This window comes from Polypterus senegalus, chromosome 8 (assembly GCF_016835505.1).
Source record: "Polypterus senegalus isolate Bchr_013 chromosome 8, ASM1683550v1, whole genome shotgun sequence".
In the NCBI taxonomy this organism is placed as follows: Eukaryota; Metazoa; Chordata; class Cladistia; order Polypteriformes; family Polypteridae; genus Polypterus; species Polypterus senegalus.
In genome coordinates, this window is record NC_053161.1 from 26864958 (window position 1) to 26883367 (window position 18410).

Below are 18410 nucleotides of genomic sequence, written 5' to 3' on the forward strand. Positions count from 1 at the left end.
CAATAGAATCATAAAATTACTTTATCTGATCACATATAAGTTCAATTCGAGTAAGCGTCTTTGGCGATACAGATTGTGCAGATCTAAGCTGGATTTACAGAAAAATGTAAAATTAAACATCCTCCCTAAAACGCATTACTTTTCCTAATGATCGAACACCTACTTTAAAATATTTCAGACAATGGTTTATTGTCATTTTTTCTGTCTCACAACGCTACTCTGAGCCCAGTGTCTTAGATAAGTGTAAAATCTATTCGTCAAATTCAGCTTTTTTGAAGAAACTACGCGGCACATAGCCTTGTTCTACGGCGTCCTGCCTGATTGGTGCATAGAAGCCCCCTGTGGAATAAGGGGATGGGGGTGGGGAGTGTGGAAGGCGGTGCTTTTTACGTCTCCTGTAGGTCTACGGGATAGAGGTCGCAGATAGATGGCCAAAGAGTAGTTTAGTTGGCATCAGCCTCTCTGTTCAGCAGAAGCTGCTAGCAATGTATGCTAAATCTTCAGTTTTATGATTGCGAGGGCCTTGCTAAAGCGATGAAGGCATTGCACTTTCCGCGCTTTGCACTGCAGAAAGCCTCCGCCGGATTGACGACCTGTTGCTGCTGCTGCTGCTGACAAGCCGTGGCTGAAATAGAAAGAGTCGTTGGGCACACACACACGCGCGACCAAAATCCCGTAGGTCGAACACCCTCGATCCCTGGCTGGGAGGGAGGGGGGTGGGGGAATCATGCAGCTTGTATCCTGGCAGGCTGTGCTCTTGTGTCATCTCTCATCTCTCGTTCACATTTCTTTGGAATTACGACTGCATCCGAAACAAGGTAAGCCCATTGAATATGAGGGAGATGGAGGGAAAGTTTAAAAAAATCACTCACAGTTTTCTTGAAATAAATAGACCTGAGTATATAGCAGCAGGTGGTAACTGTTTTCCCGTGCTTGGTGTGTACGGTATATTTTCCGCCGCCGCGTGTTTCAGAGCCGTTAATGAAATGTAACGAGGAAGATAAGACCGACAAGACCGTTTGAGTGCTGTACGTCTCTTTTGCCGGCTGCGCGTGCTGTCACCTTATTTGCCGGACACAACTGTCCGTTATTCATTCAGAGCGAACTACTTTTACATGTAATTCATATTAAGTTTAACCATGCCGCTGTGTATTTCTTAATATTTTTCTGGTATATCTTGCTTTACAGCAAACCTTGTAAAACAGGTGTCAGCATACGAAATTATCACACCCATCCGAGTGAATGATTTTGGGGAAACCTTCCCACCCATGCAGCACTTCAAGAGGAGGAAGAGGAGTGTGAGTTCCGATATTTGGGGAACGAGGACTCATTACAAAATCGACGCATTTGGACAACATTTCCATTTGAACCTGACGGCGGACTCCGGCTTTATCGCACCGTCCTACAGTGTTGTGCATTTGGGAGCGGAATCAAGCAAGAGGTCGGATTTGCATAAGGAAATGTCTGACGACATAAGACATTGCTTCTTCAAAGGACACGTGAATGATAAGAGGGAATATACAGCCGTTTTCAGCGTCTGCACTGGCCTTGTAAGTATGAACCCTCGCCTGTTGTTTGCTGTCATGATTAATTACTGTTTTGTTTTAGATTGCTAAAAAAAGTTGTAATATGTTGAACTTCTTGTGGCTGCAATAAGTACACGTGTTCTAAGGGTGAACTCGCAGTTTCTATCGTAACCGCGTGCAGTCACACGGATAGATTATTTCTGCGTATCTGTATTTGCTCGCTAATTAAATCTGGAAGCGTGTCAAACAGATCTAACGGAGTTTCTGCAAGATATAGAAACTGTCTTCAATTTAAGGCCAGACATAGCTGCTGTATTTCCCAATGTACGCCTGTGAACATTAACGCCAGGTTATAGTATCAAACCACGTTTAGTGTGAATGTGTCACTCGATCTGCCTAAAGTTTTTATAGCGTCTTTAACGGCGAGCACATAATGGCTGTTAAATGAACAATACAAATTTCAGAAAACGCATTGTTATTAAGAAGTTTGTAGCGTTTATGTGTTTCCTCGTGTCTTCAGGGAGACGATTTGGAAACCCGGCTGGTACCAAGCCTTGGACAGGGTTCTCTTGTATACTTCAGTTTACCCTCACTCCCAAAGGATGTGCAGGTTGGTTTAATTATATGATCTACTGGTCCATTGTAGTCACATTTATTAGGTTGAATATCTGTGGTCACTGATGCTGCTTTAGCGGTCCAGAAACTGGATGGATAGTTAGGGATTCACAGCCACAGATGGGCCAGTCACGTCAAATATTTTATGTGTTCCTTTTCATAAAAAGCGCTTTTACATGGAAGAAATAAAAAACAACATGGGAGTTTGTATCTATATTTGCTTAATATGCTTCAGTTTTCACAACTTCTTCTCTACACTTCTCTTGAATATTTAAGGGGTCACTTTAAATTGAAGCTGCCATTGCTGTGATATGCCAGTCTGTGAACTACTCAGTCACCTGGATGATGTTATGCAAGCTGGGGCATGACTTACAAATGTCACTGTTCAAAATTGTCTCCCATCTTTACTTCAAATAACTATTTTGATTTTTTCCCCTGTGTTTTATACTCTCCCCAAATGTGGGATGCAGTCTTACCTGGCGATCTTGAAATCCATCCATCTATTGCATCCTTCCACTTTTTTGTCCACATATTGTCACTATGATGCTGTGAAACTCAGTGACAAAGGGTGCGGAGCACCAGTCACTTATGACTGAGATGACAGTTCATCCAAAGAAAACAGGAACCATGCACCCATCCATCAATTTTATAAACTGAAGATCCCAAGTAGCCATTTCCCTTACTGGCAATATTGGAAAGAGCCTGGGAGGCTTAGGCAATAATATTATACAGTATGTAACAAGGAAAAATGTCTGATGGCCAGGAGGACAGAAAAAATCAACTCCCATTAGGCTGGAAGAAAAAAAAAACTAAATCTGCAAAGGTTCCAAGGCCAAAAGACTGCCCATTCCCCACTGGGCATTCTACTTAACATAGATATTCTAAATCAGACCTCATGGTTTACAGGCTTCCGATGGAACTACTGCCACTATTCTTGCTACTAACATAAGATAACATGACATAACATAACATAGCATAACATAACATCATAACATAGTATTTTCAAAACTGCTTAATCCAGTTGAGAGTGGTGGTACCTGTGATGACAGCACTAGGTGGAATGCAAGAAACACCTCTGGATAGGAGTCAAGTTTGTCATGGGGCATATTCAAAAACATTTACTCTCCCACATTCATGCTGGGCCACTGAGCCATTTTAAATAACTGATTAGCCTAAAATGATTTAAGCTACTGTACATGTTTCTGAATACCTCAAAAAGCTTGAAGTATAAAAATGCATTGAAGTGTAGTGCATTTCTTCCTCATAAAGACATCAGTGAAGATGATTAAAAAGTTTAAAACCCATAAATAAGTAAAATCCCTCTGTTCATCTTCTGAATCTGGAGTTGGAGGAAGCCAGACCCAGTCTTTGCAGTACTTGGTGAAAATCAGGAACTCACCACTGACACAGCACCAGCAGAGTACATTCAAGCAACACAGTCATATACATTTATACTAGAGGAATACAGAATTGCCAGTTTACATAAAATATACATCTTTACAGTGTGGGAGGAGTCAGAATTCTATCGATTCATTTTCTGCACTTGATTGCATTAATTCAGAGTCATAGGGAACTCGAAACAATCCCAGGAGCATTAGGTGCAAGGTGTCTGAACACTTTCTCAAAATGTATATGCTTATTTAAAATGGACAAGTTTACAAATGACAATTAACCACACATGCACCTACTATGGGATATGAGAGGAAATCAGAATATCTGCAGAAAAACTCATACAGATGTAAAAACAAAATTCAGATTCCACAGACAGAGCAATAGAGTCAGGATTTGAACCCAGTTCCGAGGTGTTATGCAAACCTTCACTTAACACCACAACACCAAGACCCTGTGCTATATATAAAATCCTTTGGGCTCAAAATATAAATGCATTACTTTAACAGCAAGTAGCTAATATTAAGCTTAAGGGCGATTACTAAAACATTTTGCTTTGACCAGTATTGTAGCTCCATATGCATCAACCAGATCATTATCTGTGTTCATTTTTATGCATAGCATAATTTCTTTGCTCCTTACTTCAGACTTTCTGAAAAATGTAACGTTTTCAAACCCACTTAATACAGTTCAGGTTGTGGGACCCTTTCCCAGCACTACTAGGCATGAGGCAGACCAGAGCATCGATAATTGCAGGGCCCATCAACACACACTCCCACAATTTAGAATCACCAGTTAAGTTAACCAGAACATCTTTGGAACTGTAAGGAGAAAACCAAGTTATCCCAAAGAAAACCTGCAAAGATTCAAGGAAAATCCGTAAACTCCACCCAGACAAACAGGCCATAATTCAACTGAATCTATTAGGCAGCAGAGCATATCATTACGCCACCATGTCTCCCTTTGCTTAGAATATATTACCGAAGTTAGCTTTGTTAATTTATTATTGGAGTTCCTGTTTAGAGAGGCATATTGTAAATGCCTAAGGGGAACGTACATGATGCCTATTTATACAAATACTACTGAGAGGGTAATAAGTAGTAACTGCTAACCTACAGTTTTTCTTACCACCTCCTTTGCTCTGTCAACAAACATTCATGTGTAATCAGTAACTTACCAAAAGCAAGAATGTGAGTGAGTGTGCATGTGCGTACGTGTGTGACTTTCTCACACCCGCTGTAGCTAATAAATGCAGAATAATTACTTTAATAGAGCCTTGCAAGCAGATGTGTAATTATAAAACAGTCGGTTTGACAAACCTGACTTTTGTAAGACACGGAAAGAAGATGGAAGTTGAGAGAAAAAAAAAAAATGATCACATGCAGGCTTGTCCAGTATTTGCCTTGACCCATTTGGTTTGATGGTGCAGGGGTGGTTGGCGGTGGGGGTGGGGGATCACTCTCCTGCTATTTTTTGTATGGGAAAATCCTCTTCTTTCCCAAGACTAAAATATCTTTCCTTCTCTGGAGAAGGCATAAACCATGAATTCAATTTGTTTTTTTTTTCATGTTAAAACTATCTACAATTAGTTTTGGCAGCACATTCTATCAGTATATCTCTCTCAGTACAGAAGTGTTTTTGAAAGTTTTGTTTTGATCCTGCTGTTCATTAGCTTCACCCCTTAATTCTCGCAGTGACTCTCCCATCTGGGAAAGAATAAAATAGTTTACAATATGTTGAATATACTTTGAGATAATTAAAACACCTCTCTCTCTCTGTCTCCCTCTGCCTCACTCTTGGAACAGTGTGATAGGCTTAACTATGACAGCAGTGTACTCTTAGGCAGGACTTAGCAGTCTGCTTTTGTTGTATCCAACTGATTTTTCTCTTTTGAAAGCCTTCAATTAGACTTTACGTTTATATGCCATCAGGCATTTAGAGACCTTATGCTATTATTGCAGAAGAAAGTTTATATTTGAGAAAAAACATATTGACCATTGCAAATAGACCAGGCCAGTTCCAGGATTCAAATAAATGGATGTTTTATTATAATACCTCACAAATGAAGCACAAAAAACAAAGTTATCTCTTCTCCAATTCACTTCTCCTCTCTCAACTGCACTGCCCTTCTCCAAGTGAGTGTTACTCGTCTTCCTTCCAGCTCCGACTTGAATGGACAAGGTGGTATGGTCCCTTTTATTGAGTACCCGGTAGTATGTCTGATGCCAGGGCTGTTGCCCGTTGGAAGTACTTCTGGGTCACACTGAAGTCCTGCATAACAAGAAGCACATCTCCCTGCAGTGCCCTCTTGCGGAACCCACGATTCCCAGCAGGGCTGTGCTATTGGACTACAATTTCCTGCATACTCTGCTGGTTCCTGATTGGGCACAGATATTGAGGGCCACAGCCATCTAAGGTGTCCGGTCGGACACCTGTCCATTTGTCTGGGACTTCCTGCCTGGGTAAGGAACCATCTCTTCTGGCTAGGATGTCTGTTCATTCATTAGCGAAGCCTTGTCTGGGTGCGCTGTCCTTACTTCTCTCGGCCGGGATGTCTTTCTGTCCACTTGGGGCCACCTGTCTGTGTAAAATACCTTTCCTATTCTTTGTCAGGATGCCCGTCCATCCCGTGTGCCACCAACACCATCCATTTGTCCACCCATTGTCAAATACAGTGATTCCAGGAGTACTGCCACAAAGCCAGGAGTAAACCCTGGACTTCATGCTGGTCCAATATCCAAGCATTTGGGCTAATTTAATATTACCAGTCAATCTAACCATCTCATCATTGAGATACAAGAGCAAATAAGAGTATGAAGAGTAAGAACAAAATCCCATGCAGTAAGCTGACTGGAAATTAGACCCCTGTTCCCTCAAGCTGTGATTCTGCCATACCGCCACTGTGTGATAGTAAATTGATGTTGGTGAATGAAAAAATGTAGCATTTTACACTGATCCCTTTTATAGTCATGTTTGCATTGTAATACTGGCTTCAGACTCCCTCCAAAACAGGACCTAGTCCTGAAGTGGGGTGCTATTCCATGTAGGGCTTACGAATGCATTCACACTCACTCCGGGCCAAATTAGACTCTCTGACATGTCTGTCTTTGGCAATACAAGAATAAATTGTTTAAATATTTCAAAGACTTTGAAGACGGTCACAATAAGAATACCTAATAAAGCACCTTCTTTCTCAGTCTGTTATTTGATATCATTCTTCATAAACTGTATTTAGTAAAGTCCAATTACTCCTTTTCAGTGTCTTTCATAAAGTCTGGCTACATGTGAAATTTAGACCGTTTCATGCTGCAGTTTACCTCCCATATCCCATAGGCATGCATTTTAGAGTTGGCCTGGTATGAACCAGTGCAGGTACAAATAAGTCATGAATTATATTGGTGCCAACCTTTTGCCCAATGTAGTCAAAATATGCACCAGGTCCCTATAATCCTGAACTGATTAAGTGGTTTAGAACATGGATGGGTAGAAATTTTGAGGTCTTTTTAGTCCATTGTATTCTTTTGAATGTACAGTACTAGTGTTAGAAAAATGTTGCTTTGATGCAGGTTTATGAGCCACTAATTTATGAGAGACCATACCATATTACAAAAATAAGTTTGACTTTTTTTTATAAAAAAAAAAAGATTCTTTAAAGAAAGAAATGTAAAGGGGTTTCATGTGTGATCTGTTTTTTCAATTCTATTTTATATTGTCATGTTGCATGTTTATTCTGAGGGGACTGCAATACTGTACATTCTTCTGTCAGATGAGTGATTGAGTCTTTGATCAAATTAGGCTACATAGAGTACAACTGCAGAAAAACAATGAAAATAATTTTAAAACTCTGAAGTAAGGTGGTTTCATTTTGGGGATGACACAGCAGAACACTAGTTATTGCTATGGTCCTGGTGATTCTCAGCTTGTCTGTGTAAAAGATTACCTCTTCTTCTTATAGTATGTGTCTGTTTTCTGATGTTATTGGAAGATGTTTATTTTGGCTTAATTGTCATCTGGAAGTTCGCTCCAAGTGAATGAATATACCATGTAATAGTTTGGATCTTGTCATCTGCAGTGATAAGTTCTAGCAACCTGTAACAGAGAGAAAAAGTGAGTTCAGGAAATGTGTAGATGCTGTAATGTAAGGGGGCACAGGAACACAGCGAATGGTGTTACCTGCTGACAGTGCTTGAATGCAGGTTTCATTCTTGGAGATATAGAGAAAAAGGGGATATGGAAAATGGATGATAACGTAGCATAATAATTTCCAACCTACTTAATCCAGTTCAGGGTGACAGGGACCTCACATACATTCACACTAATACTAGACACATTTCTTTGGGGAAGAAAACTAGAGGATATGAAGAAAAACTCATTCATACATATGGAGAATATGCAAACTGGAGCATGATGAGGACAGACAGTGGTTCAAACCCTAGAGCAGCTGTGCTACAATGCAACGCTGTTGAGTGAAAACAAAAAAAAAATCTAAATTGTAGAAAGTCAAGTATGACATCTGTCATACCAGTGATACTTACTTACATGTCCTAATTAATCAGCATGCAACATGTTGCCACTTGCCACAACCCTAGCTTGATAATATTATAACATATGTGATGTGGATGTGCTGCAGGAACAACCACATATACAGTAACTAAAGAAAGATGTTTATTTTAACAAAAAAGCACAAGTAAGTTATATGTTAAAATTAAATATTCAGGTGGATAATTGGTAAGGAAACTGGCAAGGTGGTACAGTGATCAGCACTACTGTTACACAACTCCACAATTCTTAGTTCATCATGCTCCCAGAAGCTGGACTGTGCATGTTCTCCTCATGGTTTATAACCCTTTTTTTTAGTATACTGGTTTACACCAACCAAAATGTGCTGGTTAGGTTAATTGGAAACTCTAAATTGACCTTGCATGTGTGTTTTCACTTGACTAGTGTCCCATCCAGGGCTGGTTCTTGTCTTGCATTAAGTGCTACTTTGCACATTGTCTAATTGGAGGGAATTTTACATTTGACGGCTAGAGATACTGATCTTGTCACCTGGGGATGTCAGATTACGCATCAAGATATTGCAGGGTAAGGCAAATTAAATGACATTTTGATGACTTTCCAGAACAGTTTTACATTTCCAGAATATCGCAGACTATCCCATTTTTCTGACAGCCAGTAATGTGCTAACTGATAAAGTCAGTGCTGTATGATTGATTTTCCTGGTATGACAAGTTCAGTTGTATTCTGTGTCTCTTTTTCTACAGTTGTGACAAATACATCATAAGACATCAGACAAATGTGTGTTTTCTGCTTGTGAACAATGACACAGCCTTATTCCTTGTAGTTGCATTATATGATTGCTTATTGGTTCACAACTCTTGCACACACAGAGAATACCCATATGACAAAAAACAAATTCAAACCTTTTTAGTTTGTCAACGCAAGTCACAGACTGGTTAGTATGTCACACTACATGACCATGGAAGCATCATGGGAGCACATTGATCATTGGAGAACAGCATGACTGGCACCAATTCTCTAAGGTTATGTAAATAAGTTCAGCAACTAAAAGTTGCTGGAAAAATCAGCTAATGTGACAGGGCCTTTAGAAGAAGTGGGTATGGAATATGACAAGATAATAAGTAAGAATATTAAATAACCTTTTCAAGATTATTGTCTGTTGTGTAAAAACATGTTAATAAAAGACATTTGATGACATAATTACATATTAACTGCATAACACAATTAAAATAATTCAGGAATAAAGTGCCCTTAATGTTCTTTTGGAATTTTTTGCTATCGGAGCAGCCATAAATCTGGTCTGAGTGGCTTACTAAAGATGTATGAAGTTGCAGGCAAAGAGCAAAATCCTTGATATGACATATATGCTATCACTGATTGCTTGATTGTGAGCAAACCAAAAAAGGACTAATCAAAGACTTATGCCTACAGTAGATGTATAATATACAAGGAAGTATTTTCAGTGTTATCAAAGAGTTATTTTCTAATAACAAACTGTTTCTGTTTGCTGGTTCTTGAAAAAAATCAGTTTCTTATTCATTTGGTGAAAAGACCTGAAATTTACTTTAGGGGTGGCTTAGTGAGCACTTTAGATAACGTTGCCATCTCACAATGTTTGGGTCCATTTTGATCACCTGATTCTGTATGAAGTTTGTATACGCTTCCCTGTCTTTATGTAGTTTTTGGCATAGGACTCTGGTCCTTTCCACCGGTCCAAAGATGAGCTTTCAGATTAATTTCTAACTCTGAATTGCAGTGAATGTGAATGTGGGTGTGTGCATGAGCATGTCAAGCACTGAACTGTAGTGCCATTTAGGCCTTGTTTTGTCCTTTACCATTGCTTCTGGAATAGCGCTATATCACCTCATGCCCAGGAAAAAGTAGATTTGAAACTGGGTGTGTGAATGCACTTAACCTAAATGAATTTCATTGTCCACTTTTTCATATACTGTACTTGAGTTTTACTAGGAATAGTTAGGGACATAGCAGAGACATATCTGGAAGCATTAGAACCTTCATTACATAACTTCACCTTGATTTTTATTTGGGGTGCCTTTTGTTGGAAGTTTGAATGCGTACTCTGTGCTTTCTTGGGTTTCCACTGGAAATCCTGTTTTTCACCTCTGTCCTAAAACATGTTAGTTTAATGATCAGTGATTCACAACTGCCACAATAAAGAAGTGTTGTTAGGAGATTTGTGTTTTGGACTGGAATGCTTCCATTGTTACAGCTGGGATAGTCCCCAGTTCACTGCTACCTTGTACTTGACAAGTACTGTATGTTTCAAAATCAAGCTTTACCACTCCTCCAGTTTAAGTAGTTTGCTAAGTGTTAGGCAGTGTCTTTGTTGCTTATTTACCATGATGATGCAATATAGCCTCATCAAAATTAAAACTCATATATGACAAGAGAAACACATGGATCTTTAAACAAACTGGCATCAGTTAGTGCATTTTGTTGGTGCAGTGTTTAGTGCTGCTGCCTCACAGATTCAGCATTTTGTTTAAATTCTTCAAGTGGTTCCAAGGGTTTTCCTTTGTGTTAGGTTAACTGGAATCTGTAACCACCACCTATGTGATCGCGTTATTTGATGTACTGGTACTCTGTCAAGGGCTGAGTTCTGCCTTGCTCGTAGTATTAAAGGGATAGGTTCATCTCCCTGCAAAAATCTTAGAGTGGATTAAATGGGCTAGAGAATATTATATTATTTACTGTATATAGTGCATTTTGGCTGTAAAGGTATAAGTGAGATTTGGTACCATCTGTAGTGCAGCATTCAGTCTGTTGAATTGTTCTGTAAGAAGAAGCAATGTGTCTCTGCTAATGTTGTTAGCAATTCAAAATAATTGAATTTAACAGCATGAACTGTTGATTGAATTACAGTTTTGTGTCTTTCAGTAATACAGTAATATTGTGCCTTTAATGATTATCTATCTATCTATCTATCTATCTATCTATCTATCTATGTTGTTAGACACTCCTTATCTATTTTTCTGCCACTTTTTTAGACGCATTTAAAATAATAATTTTTTCTCCTTCTCCATTTAAATCATTTAAAATTTGTAGACCTTTTAATTTTCAGAAAAAATTGAGCAAATGCACTTAAAGTTAACAGTGTAACTAAAAATTTTCTTCCACTTCTCACTACATAACTCCCATCTCCACCTGACCTAAGACAAATAAACTGTTTATCCAGAGATAAAAAGCTCCACCCTGCAGAGCTACACAAACAAAGAGTGACTGGTGAACAGGTGTGGTCCAAGTTTAGATAATCTCTTATCCATTAAGAATAAAAGCACTCCTCTCATCTTCTCCTGCGCTAGTCTTGCTTCCTCCCCTAAAGCTTTGTCATTGCTACTTTTTGTCAGAGTATACTTGTGAATTGTTGTCAATGTTTGCTTATAAATCCTCAAGAAGAGTGAAAAGCAGATGTCCTTTTTGGGTCAGGTCAGGGGATAATAGTTTGGCCTAGGATTCCATGATTAGAGAGCTGTAGTAATTACCAAAGTTGACTTAAATGAGCCACAGACACCAAGACTGAAAAGAAATATGAGAAAAATGTTACACCGTGAAGCCTAACTTTTTCAGTAAATATCAGAGGTAATTTTTAGTATGGCAGACATTTTCAGTATTTTGAGAAATGTTATATACCTTGTAATGTACTGAATAAAACAGATCTTTTTGTGTTTTGTTTTTATTTTATGAAAATAAAATAATGCAGATAAATGTTATTGTATATAGTGAAATCACATTTTTGTGACATATGTTATCTGACAAAGTGTGCTAAAAAGATAGACAATCGGGTCAGCCTCTAAAATCCAAGATTAGCCCTATCGAATTTGCAGGGTTGTACACCTTCTCCAGCACAGTAGTAGTTTGGTGCTAATAGAGTACATGATGCCATGTCGGTAGTTCATAACTGAGGATAGACCAGGGAGAGTGAGTTGACAAGCCAGACTTACTTTGCAAAAGTATGTCAGAGATTGTTAAAAACAATGAGAATCAAAGTGTGCAAAAACTGTGCATTTAAGAAATAAAGACATCTTCTTTAAAAATGTGCCATTACAAACCAATCATTACCTTTGGGTGCATATAAATAAATAATCCAATAAGTAAATATGTTAAAGTTCCACCAGAAGGTAATCTCCTTGTTCCTGTGAATCCCCATTTTGTGTAGCCTGCTGCAGTAATGATCTGTCACTTCAGCTAGTCACCAAAGAGCCAAACTGCCACCTGCATCAGTCACATCAGCTGCCCACCATGGCACCTTGCCCTCACTTGGATGCCACCACACTTTGGATCTTCTTGTCTCTTCTTGTCCCCAGAACAACCACACCAGCCCCCTTTGAGTTGCTGCACGTCCTGACATTACCAACGAGTACCTCCTCAACTGTCCTCTTCCCGAAAGATTGCTCTCTCATTTTCCCTTTTCTTCTTCACCTTTCAACACACTAGCCTCCTTTTTATTTAAGTAGCAACCCCAGCTGCTGCTAATTAATTACCCACACCTCTCCTTGTCATTTAACCCGGCATGGGTAATCTTACGCTCTCATGGGTGCACCTCCTGTGGTTAAGCCATTGGACCATGCTTAAAACCACTAAAACCAATACATAAACTCCATAAAACACCCCACAGCATGACTTAACACAAGACAATGGTGCATAAAACTGTAAATCTTTCTAAACTCAAGCAATGTCCATTTTAATTTAAAGGGCGAAAATGTCTGAATACCATAAGATAGCTTTTCTTGCTGTTTATCTAGTTGCATAGAACGACTTCTCTGATTACTTTTTTTCAGTTTATTACTCCACTTGCTTTAACATAAAGGCTAAAAGTCCAATTGCCTCTCCTCCACTGATAAAACAAGCTTCTACTTGCTGCTGTCTTTTTACACTGCTAGAAGTTTGCTACAAAATAAAAAAAAAAAGATGCATGCTGGCTTAACTACTGCAGTACTGTAATAAAGGAGCACTGCAAATAAATTACTGTAAAGCTTAAAAAAGCTGGGGCTGAAAATATAATTTTTTGTAATCTGCCTTTTTACTGATCCCTGATTAGAGTCTTTTTTTAGTGAAAATTCTGGCCGACCGATTGGAGCAACCCTGTTGTGTACTAACATAGACCACCTTGTGAATAGGTTTAATAGACTTAGTACAGTGGGTAATGTTACAAAATTAATTCCACACGCATCAGACAGACTGTTATAGACATGAAAATGCTCCTATACACTGTCAATAAATTGGAAAACATACTGTATTTTATTTTATATATGGACTGAAATATACTGTAGTATTATACTGAATCATAAATATTTAACTCAAGCAAAACAATGAATGGAAATATTTATTTTGTATAATATAAGAAATAGAAAAATATGGAACTTAAACATTTAACCATTAATCTTTAGTAGTGACTGAAGTGGAAACAAATAAGTGCTGATACTCTCTGTTTTTGTCGGCTTCAGAATCCTATAAATTTCTTTCAGGATGATTCCTTAATTGAGCGCATTGGACCCCTTCACAGTTTTGATCAGTATGATATACGTACATTTGATCGGACAGCTTGGGGGTTGGGGGATTCTTCAAGGTCAGAGCGGCAGATGCCAGTAACTAACCATTTACTGTTGGTAAGGGGCATTGAGAAATGAAATAAAGCTGGTATGCTGTACCATTGTGTAATAGCCCACTTCAGACTCCGATATTCAGTTAACAGACGAAGAGTCTATTAAGATATCAGAATGTGTGCATTGAAACATGCTGTCAGTTTATTCCCTGCTGTATTACTTCAGAGTTTTGTGGAGCTATCTTTGCAGGTGTCCGCCAGATCTGATATGAGACCTCTCACAATATATTATATAGAGCTTATGCTGGACTGTGAAGACTGCACTGCAATGCAACATTCTTTATGAAAACTTTCCTGCCTCTGACTTGTTATTTTATACAGTTTGCTGACTGTTGGATTGATTTGGTTATTAGGAAAAGCTGGGCACATAATTGATGACAACGTAATTGGGAAATGAGTTACAATGAGAGACTTATGTTTCAGATGTTACTCTAACATGTACAGTACCCCTCAATTTCATTAGCTTCTGTGTAGGGGTTTCAGGTTTTATTCATACACTCAATGTGAATAATGTTAAAAACAATTTTTTTTACCTCTGGTCTATATCTAATCCAATTTTAGGTCTATTTTGGATCCTAAAATTCTTGGCTTATTTGTGGTAACAAGTATTTGGAAAACACAAATCTGTTACTTTTTAATTTTTTATTTGTATTCTAATTTACGAGTAAATAAACAGAGGTTTAAGAATGATAGTGCAATATTATAACTGTAGTGCAAGTTTACAGTGAGGTGATTGTACTAATAAGTACAAACAGTTCCACAAGGAGCACTTGATGGACTGATTGAGTGCGTTTATAGTTCATGGGATGAAACTGTTTCTGAGCCGCGAGGTCCGTACAGGAAAGGTTTTGAAGCGTTTGCCGTGTGAGAGTGGTTCAATAGGCAGCATGGCTGAGGCAGCATGTACTTGATGCTGTATACCGATAATTTTCTTTCTGATTAGCTGCTCCGAGTGGTGCAGAGCGAGTAATATGGAAAAAGTTGATCCGCTGTGGCGACCCCTAACAGGAGCAGCTGAAAGAAGAAAAAGAAGGTGCAGTGAGAGTAACAACACTAAAGCAGCTATGGTATTTGGAATAGTTTGGCCATTCCATGGACCATTATATTGTTACAGGTTAATTACAATCAGATGCATTAAACAAAAACAATATGCGGTTAATTTCAGTGTATTTATAAAGCCACGTCAGGGATGTGGAACCAAAAAAGAAAGGGTAACCACATTGGAACAGTAGCTCTGCTTTGACGCTGGATGCCACCAGTCTGCAAAACCCAGCACAGAACTTGCGTATGCCAGGGCATGAGCTACCGTGGAAATGTGCGTGGCTTTACGCCAAGTTTAGGTTTTATACATCGCGATTTGAATGTGGAAACAGGCTTACGCAACATTTTTGTGCGTACGCACTGTTTATACATGAGGCCCTAGGTCTGGGAAATAGTTACTAAAGTATTCCTACAGGTGTGTCAGATGTGATAATATTATAGGCAGGACTATGCATTGGATGTTCCTAGCTCCTGGTGAAGCAGTGGGAACATTACAATATTTCCTTCATTTAACTTTTTCATGTAAAGTCCAATTTTTTGTATAAATGCACAAATCAAAAATGCTGTGATAGCGGCCCTGCATGCTGTGATTGAAGGTATTTAAAAGTTGAACTATGTCTATCAAATTTGCAAGCTTTAGAATCCACGACTATTTACCAAAACAGCTTGCAAACTGGGAGTTCTCAGACAAGAGAAATTCACGCAGCTGTTCACGTAGATCAAACACTCATTGTAAAACTGCCATGTGAGACAGCCACCGGACTTTAGGATGCAGCAGAAGGCTTTCAGAACTGGTGCCCACGTCACTGCACAATTGGCAACAGCCTGTCTTTAAAGGGATGTGATTTGATACTATTTACAACTTTAACAATGTCTTGAAGCCCTTGTTACAATTCCTCCTCCAACATTTTGGGAACAAGTGCTTCTTTGTGAAGCATCCAGTGTGTATCCACGACATCTGGAACTTTTGCCTTTATTAACGCAACGACTCCACTATGCTTGCCTGTCATTGCAGCGATGCCATCAGTTATAGATGCCCTTGCAGTAAGTTCATTCAATTAAAGTTGCCTTCATGAACGCATCAATTTTTAAAATGTCCTGACCTGTTGTCTTCCCCTGAATTTCACTGCAGAATAAAAGCTCCTCAACAAACTTTATTTCTCCAATAAATCTGACATAGAAAAAAAGCTGTGCTGTGTTATCTACATCTGTACTTGTTTTTACCTGTTCTGGTAACTGGTCTGTTGCATCCTCAGCCATGTCAGATATCAGTCTATATACAGAGTTGTTTGACAAAGATACAGTGTCAATTTTATTGGCAGCTTTCTCACCAAATAATTCCCAAAAATATGTCTTTGGTCACAGGTAATATCAGATCTTCTCCAACTGTGCGAGCTTTCTTCACAGGGGCATGAGGCCAAAAAAGACTCTTTCAGTGCCCTCTCTGAAACCGTTGCTTACTGTGTGAAAGTGCTCCCTTGCTTCACAAACAGTACTGTTTTTCTTTGGAAAAAGTCAACATTTTCCCCATCTTCAGCTGCTTGCTTTTGTTCTAATGTGGTTTCAATTTAGACAGCTTTAGACGTTCATTTGACAGAATTTCCTTTCTTTTTTCTTAACCAGCACAAATGCAAACTCCATGTATGAAGCTTCATACTTTCAGTATTTAGATTTTGCTTTAGAAATATGACTCACTTTACAAATTTAAAGCTGAACATCAAGATGGGTTTTCTTCTGAATGTTTCCTTTTAAAAAAATGGTCCATCATTACGTATGTTTTAGCATTCAATGCACTACGTCTAGCTTGCTGTAAACTGCTTTAATTCCACAATGCAACGTGTGTACATCTATGGTAGCATCCTAATATGAAAACCAAGTTTATTAATAGGTGTAATTGGCAAGCACACTAAGGAAGTGACAATGATATTATTAAAATACAAGGTGAACTAGAAAAATGCTTTATTATTTGCAAGTTTTTAAATTGTAAAATTGTATGATTTTTTTTCCTCCCATTTTGCCGTGGGCCCCCTGGCATATCCCTGTGAAACCCCAGGAGGCTGTGTAACCTTGGGAACCACTGCACCAGGCCACAGTAGCATTTGATGATCTCTGATACCATTACTCTTTTGAGCTGGAATCTCCTTTCTTATCAGTTAAATTGATCACTGTGGTGTCATCAAGAAATCTGACTATGCTGCTTTATTTGTATGTCTGGTCATGGTGGAAAGAGTCCTCAACCTTGGCTCTCCTACACTAATTATAACTTGTCCATAACAAAAGCAATACTATTAGCTTCTTGAGGGAGATGAACATTTATCTCGTTTAGGAAGCAATCATGGTAACCATTGTGCTTCTTTCTTGACATTTTACATTTATATTATTTTACATTTGACATATATAAAATAATAGTATTGTACGTTAACACTTTTCCTAAGTCTAAATACAAGGAATAATTAAATCAGAACATTAACTTAGTAATCTCTGTCTAAATAAAAATTATCTTCTTACACATTACTTTTAGTTAATGTTTCATCACTTGTTCAGCCAGCCATATCTATTCAGTTCATGTTTAGGTGTTGTGCCTTGTGGGTAGGTTTTATTACAATTATTGGGTCAAAGGTATCTTTCACAAAGGCCTTAAAATGTTATTCTTGCTGTTTTTTTATTATTTATTTTAGGTGCATATCCTTTAGTAGTATAGGATTCAAATTGTTCTATCATGGTGTGGATAGGAGGAGAAATGGAGTAGGGGTTATTCTGATAGAACAGTATGTCAAGAGTGTTTTGGAGGTGAAAAGAGTGTCAGACTGATTATGAAGCTGGAAATTGAAGGTGTGATGATGAATGTTGTTAGTGCATATACCCCGCAAGTTGGGTGTGCGATGGAGGAGAAAGAAGATTTCTGGAGTGAGTTGGATGAAGTGATGAACAGTGTACTCAACGGACAGAAAGTGGTAATTGGAGCGGATTTCAGTGGACATGTTGGTGAAGGTAACAGAGGAGACAAGGAGGTGATGGGTAGGTACAGTGTCAAGGAGAGGAATGAAGAAGGTCAGAAGGTAGTGGATTTTGCCAAAAGGATGGACATGGCTGTGTTGAATACATATTTTAAGAAGAGGGAGGAACATAGGGTTAGGTACAAGAGTGGAGGAAGATGCACACAGGTAGATTACATCCTATGCAGAAGAGCCAATCTGAAGGAGATTGAAGACTACAAAGTGGTGGCAGGGGAAAATGTAGTTAAGCAGCATAGGATGATGGTCTGTAGGATGACGTTGGAGATCAAGAAGAGGGAGAGAGTGAGGACAGAGCCAAAGATCAAATGGTGGAAGTTGAAAAAGGAAGACTGTAAAGTTGAGTTTAGGGAGAAGGTGAGACAGTCACTGGGTGGTAGCGAACAATTACCAGGCAGTTGGGAAACTACAGCAGATGTAGTAAGGGTGACAGCAAGTAGGGTGCTTGGCGTGACATCTGGACAGAGGTAGGAGGAATAGGAAAACCTTTGGTGGAATGGGGAAGTACAGGAGAGTATACAGAGGAAGAGGATGGCAAAAAAGAAGTGGGATAGTCAGAGAGATGCAGGAAATAGACAAGAGTACAAGGAGATAGGGTGCAAGGTGAAGGGAGAGGTGGCAAAGGCTAAAGAAAAGGCATATAATGAGTTGTATGAGAGACTGGACACTAAGGAGGGAGAA

The 18410-nt window shown here is 38.8% G+C and overlaps 1 protein-coding gene across 2 annotated transcripts in view; it reads left to right on the top strand.

The window, feature by feature from the left end:
- The first annotated feature begins 357 nt into the window (after positions 1-357).
- The window catches only part of LOC120533851 (A disintegrin and metalloproteinase with thrombospondin motifs 20-like), a 423413-nt gene continuing 405360 nt past the window's right edge, over positions 358-18410 (top strand). For both annotated transcript variants that reach the window (XM_039760893.1, XM_039760894.1), the window contains exons 1-2: positions 358-818; positions 1189-1550. In XM_039760893.1, the coding sequence (XP_039616827.1) occupies positions 728-818; positions 1189-1550 (453 nt within the window). In that variant the 5' untranslated portion in view covers positions 358-727. The remainder of the gene's footprint in view (positions 819-1188; positions 1551-18410) is intronic.